General features: G+C 48.7%; 1 protein-coding gene across 1 annotated transcript in view; it reads right to left on the bottom strand.

Annotated features, from left to right (window-relative positions):
* Positions 1 to 118: 118 nt before the first annotated feature.
* The window catches only part of Pmar_PMAR010873 (heat shock protein 70kD, putative), a gene marked incomplete at both ends in the record, with an annotated part of 5,617 nt that continues 2,674 nt past the window's right edge, over positions 119 to 3,061 (bottom strand). The window contains 11 exons of the mRNA XM_002766848.1: positions 119 to 218; positions 312 to 505; positions 555 to 612; positions 665 to 787; positions 833 to 1,020; positions 1,067 to 1,169; positions 1,215 to 1,327; positions 1,376 to 1,574; positions 1,677 to 1,767; positions 2,648 to 2,758; positions 2,808 to 2,929. Coding sequence (XP_002766894.1) covers positions 119 to 218; positions 312 to 505; positions 555 to 612; positions 665 to 787; positions 833 to 1,020; positions 1,067 to 1,169; positions 1,215 to 1,327; positions 1,376 to 1,574; positions 1,677 to 1,767; positions 2,648 to 2,758; positions 2,808 to 2,929 — 1,402 coding nt within the window. The remainder of the gene's footprint in view (positions 219 to 311; positions 506 to 554; positions 613 to 664; positions 788 to 832; positions 1,021 to 1,066; positions 1,170 to 1,214; positions 1,328 to 1,375; positions 1,575 to 1,676; positions 1,768 to 2,647; positions 2,759 to 2,807; positions 2,930 to 3,061) is intronic.

Here is a 3,061-nt window from a genome sequence, read left to right as displayed (position 1 = left end):
GAGGTGAGACGACTGCCTTGCACAGCAGACAAGGACTCAAATGTAGCCAATTGCCGCGTCAATGAGGGAAAGAGCTAAGCAACAGTATACAGTGTTATTATTTACACTCCATCATTTGTCATTCCCTCGTCATGTTAGGGCCGATTCCAGGCCAGATGATCGCTGTAGGGGTTCCGAAACTTGTGGACGCACGTTCTTCCTTCGGCACCTCCGCTTGCCTAAACATAGAAGCGTTAATTCATCGAAAAATGCATTGATGGGCTCAAATTTAAAGCAGCGACGTCTTAGGAGGAGACCTATAAGCTTCCGACCTGGGTAGGTAGACATGCTGCGGCTGGTCCTTCCAAAATGCAATGTGCTTGACTGGATCGTTAGGGAAGAAATGGTAAAAGCATATCCAAACCATAGGCACCGTGTACCAACTAACCCACACGTCCAACGTATAATGCGATCTTTGCGCCAATATCAAACATACAAGTGCACAACATAGCAACCATTCGATCACCTAAGACAAGAAAACCACATTTATAAATCTTCTATACTATCCCACCTACCATGAGCACGAGGCTTCGAGAGTAGTGAGTAACGACCAATGTCGCCAGCAAGCAGTACCTATTGGGAGCTTAGCACGGTGAATGATGGTAGCGGAAGGAGGGTTGACTACATCATATGGCTGCTAAAGACGAGATCCCCACACCCATTCTGAACATCAAAGCCAGATAACACCTGGCCGGCCGATGTGGGTGGACTGAAGAATGGTTCCAACGGAGCATTGGGCGGAGGGGCCCTGAAGTAGAATCCTCAAGATCGTTAACACGACAACTGTCCCTACTCTTGACAATGAGGCGCCGGCGCCGGCAAAATCGTGACCAAAAAGGATATGCAGCGGAATAATATAGTGAAGTCACAGACGTTGAGCACCCTCCAGATTGCCCCTATTAGCGTGAAGTCATCCCGATCCCCAAATATAGGGGCTATCACCACGAACGCCACTGCAAGGAACATACACGTGTAGAGAACCTGTGCGAGCGGCATCAAAGTCACCATCATGGACAAGGCCTCCTACTGGGTTCTCCGGCGCGGGAGATACCGTCAATGTGTCAATATCGGGAAAGGCCATATGACCAAAGTCAACAAGGGCGTTCTCAGGACCACCATACACACCATATCTGAAGTCCACCCATGGCAAAACTGTATTACAACAACCATGCTACTTCCCGCTAAGATAATAGACCCAGTTATGAGCCCAGTCATGCAGGATTTGGAATATGATGCCGATAACTATCCATGGCCATGCTACCTTGAAGACCTCCCATTCTATCCGACTCTGACGATACAAGCGGTCACCAATGCCCGCAGTCACGGCGGTTACTACCTTCTTTAAGACCCGGGCAAAGTATGTTCTCGCCTTACTCGAATTGTTCATATTGGCATACGCCGCCTGCGACTCCACTCGAGCTAATGACTGGTCCATATACTCGTTCTCGTTGTTGGTGGCGGAATTAGTCTCGGCTGCAGGATCAGCTAGATGCACTATGGACTCTGGAATGGTCAGAGAGAAGAAGTAGAAAAAGCTATACAAGTACTCAACAACAAGAACAAGAACACAAAACAATAGTGGGTTCAACAATCCCGGAAACCAAAGGCCTCAGCATGAGGCCCTCATGCCTCTAGACTTCCCCATCTGTCTAAACATCTGCCCCCTGCCCTCCTCCCCCGACGCCGCTCCATGCGACTTGCGCTTGTGCGAGGCCGCGAGGTACTTACCTAATACCACCCTCATGCACCAAACCCAATCATCCCCCTAATACACCAACAAATATCCCCAGAGACTAAGTCACCACCAGCCTGAAGATTTAGGAATTCCACAGTGCTTTTCCCGAGGAGATCAAAAACCGAATTACAGACTGTTAGATTGGACTATACTTGAATATATGGTGGAGAAAGTGAATAAAGTGGATGAATCAACATTAGTGTATAATACAATAATATCAGTCATTGTTCACTAATGCTAGGTAGTACCTCCTCCCACTATATCTAGATATCATGCTTGCCACTGGCACCAGGGTCAGGTCGAGCCGCTTGTTTCGCCACTTCCTACTGCAGTTTTCATACCCACACCACAGCATCTAAACCTCCATATATACCCTCGCCTTGGAATAAAAACTTTCCTTTGACCCTCACTCACCGGCAAGTCATCCATCTACTTCACTCCCATCTTCCGCAGCTTCTTCCCACACACAATGACCATCAGCCAGCCCTAGGGATTCACTTCAGGTCCCGTTCCGAGAATATTCGCCTCAGCGCATCACTACTACCGATGCTTTCATTGTCGCCACCGCCCATCTCAGCGAGTTCCTTCACTCCCCCGCCGACATTACCACCAAGCTAGCGCGGCCCACATGTCAACTATGTCCCACTGTCAACTCAACGACCACTCGATCTCAAAAGTGTATCATTCTCGTTGAGAATGTAAAAACTTGAGCCTTCCAGGGTACCTCCGACGACGACGCCAGCAGAGCGTTATCAAAGTTCATCATGGGGCTTCTCCTCTCCATCCTTCTTCGGACCATCCTCTTCAGAAGCCTTTCCCGATTCGTCTGTCAACAGCGCATAATACACTACGTGCATAAGAAGAATATCTAACCTGCTGCTTCTGAGTCGCCACTCTTCTCCCCCTCCTTCCCTTCTTCCTTAGATTCATCCCCCTGCTCTGCCTTCAATAGATCGATATACTCAGTGAGTAGCTCATTCGTATCTACAACAGCAATGCCAATCCGTTCTACGCCCTTCCAAAAACGACCTACTCATCTTCTCCAGCTTGGATGCATCGTACGTCGCATTGTCGCGAGTGATGTTCCGAATCATCTCTCTAATCTTCTCTGACTCAGCAGTTTCATCCTTCGGTGGCTGGGTAGGAGCCGGTTTCCTAACCATCAAATACACTCCTAGGATTTGGGAGCAGCACATTATACCGTTCCCCCCCAGTACAGAAAAAGAAATTGCACCCTGCCCGATACATCGAACTATGCTTGGATGGTAGGAAATGTTGCGCAGCACA

This window comes from Perkinsus marinus, assembly GCF_000006405.1.
Source record: "Perkinsus marinus ATCC 50983 genomic scaffold scf_1104296971434, whole genome shotgun sequence".
Lineage (NCBI taxonomy): Eukaryota > Perkinsozoa > Perkinsida > Perkinsidae > Perkinsus > Perkinsus marinus.
This window is presented reverse-complemented; position numbering and strand designations above follow the sequence as displayed.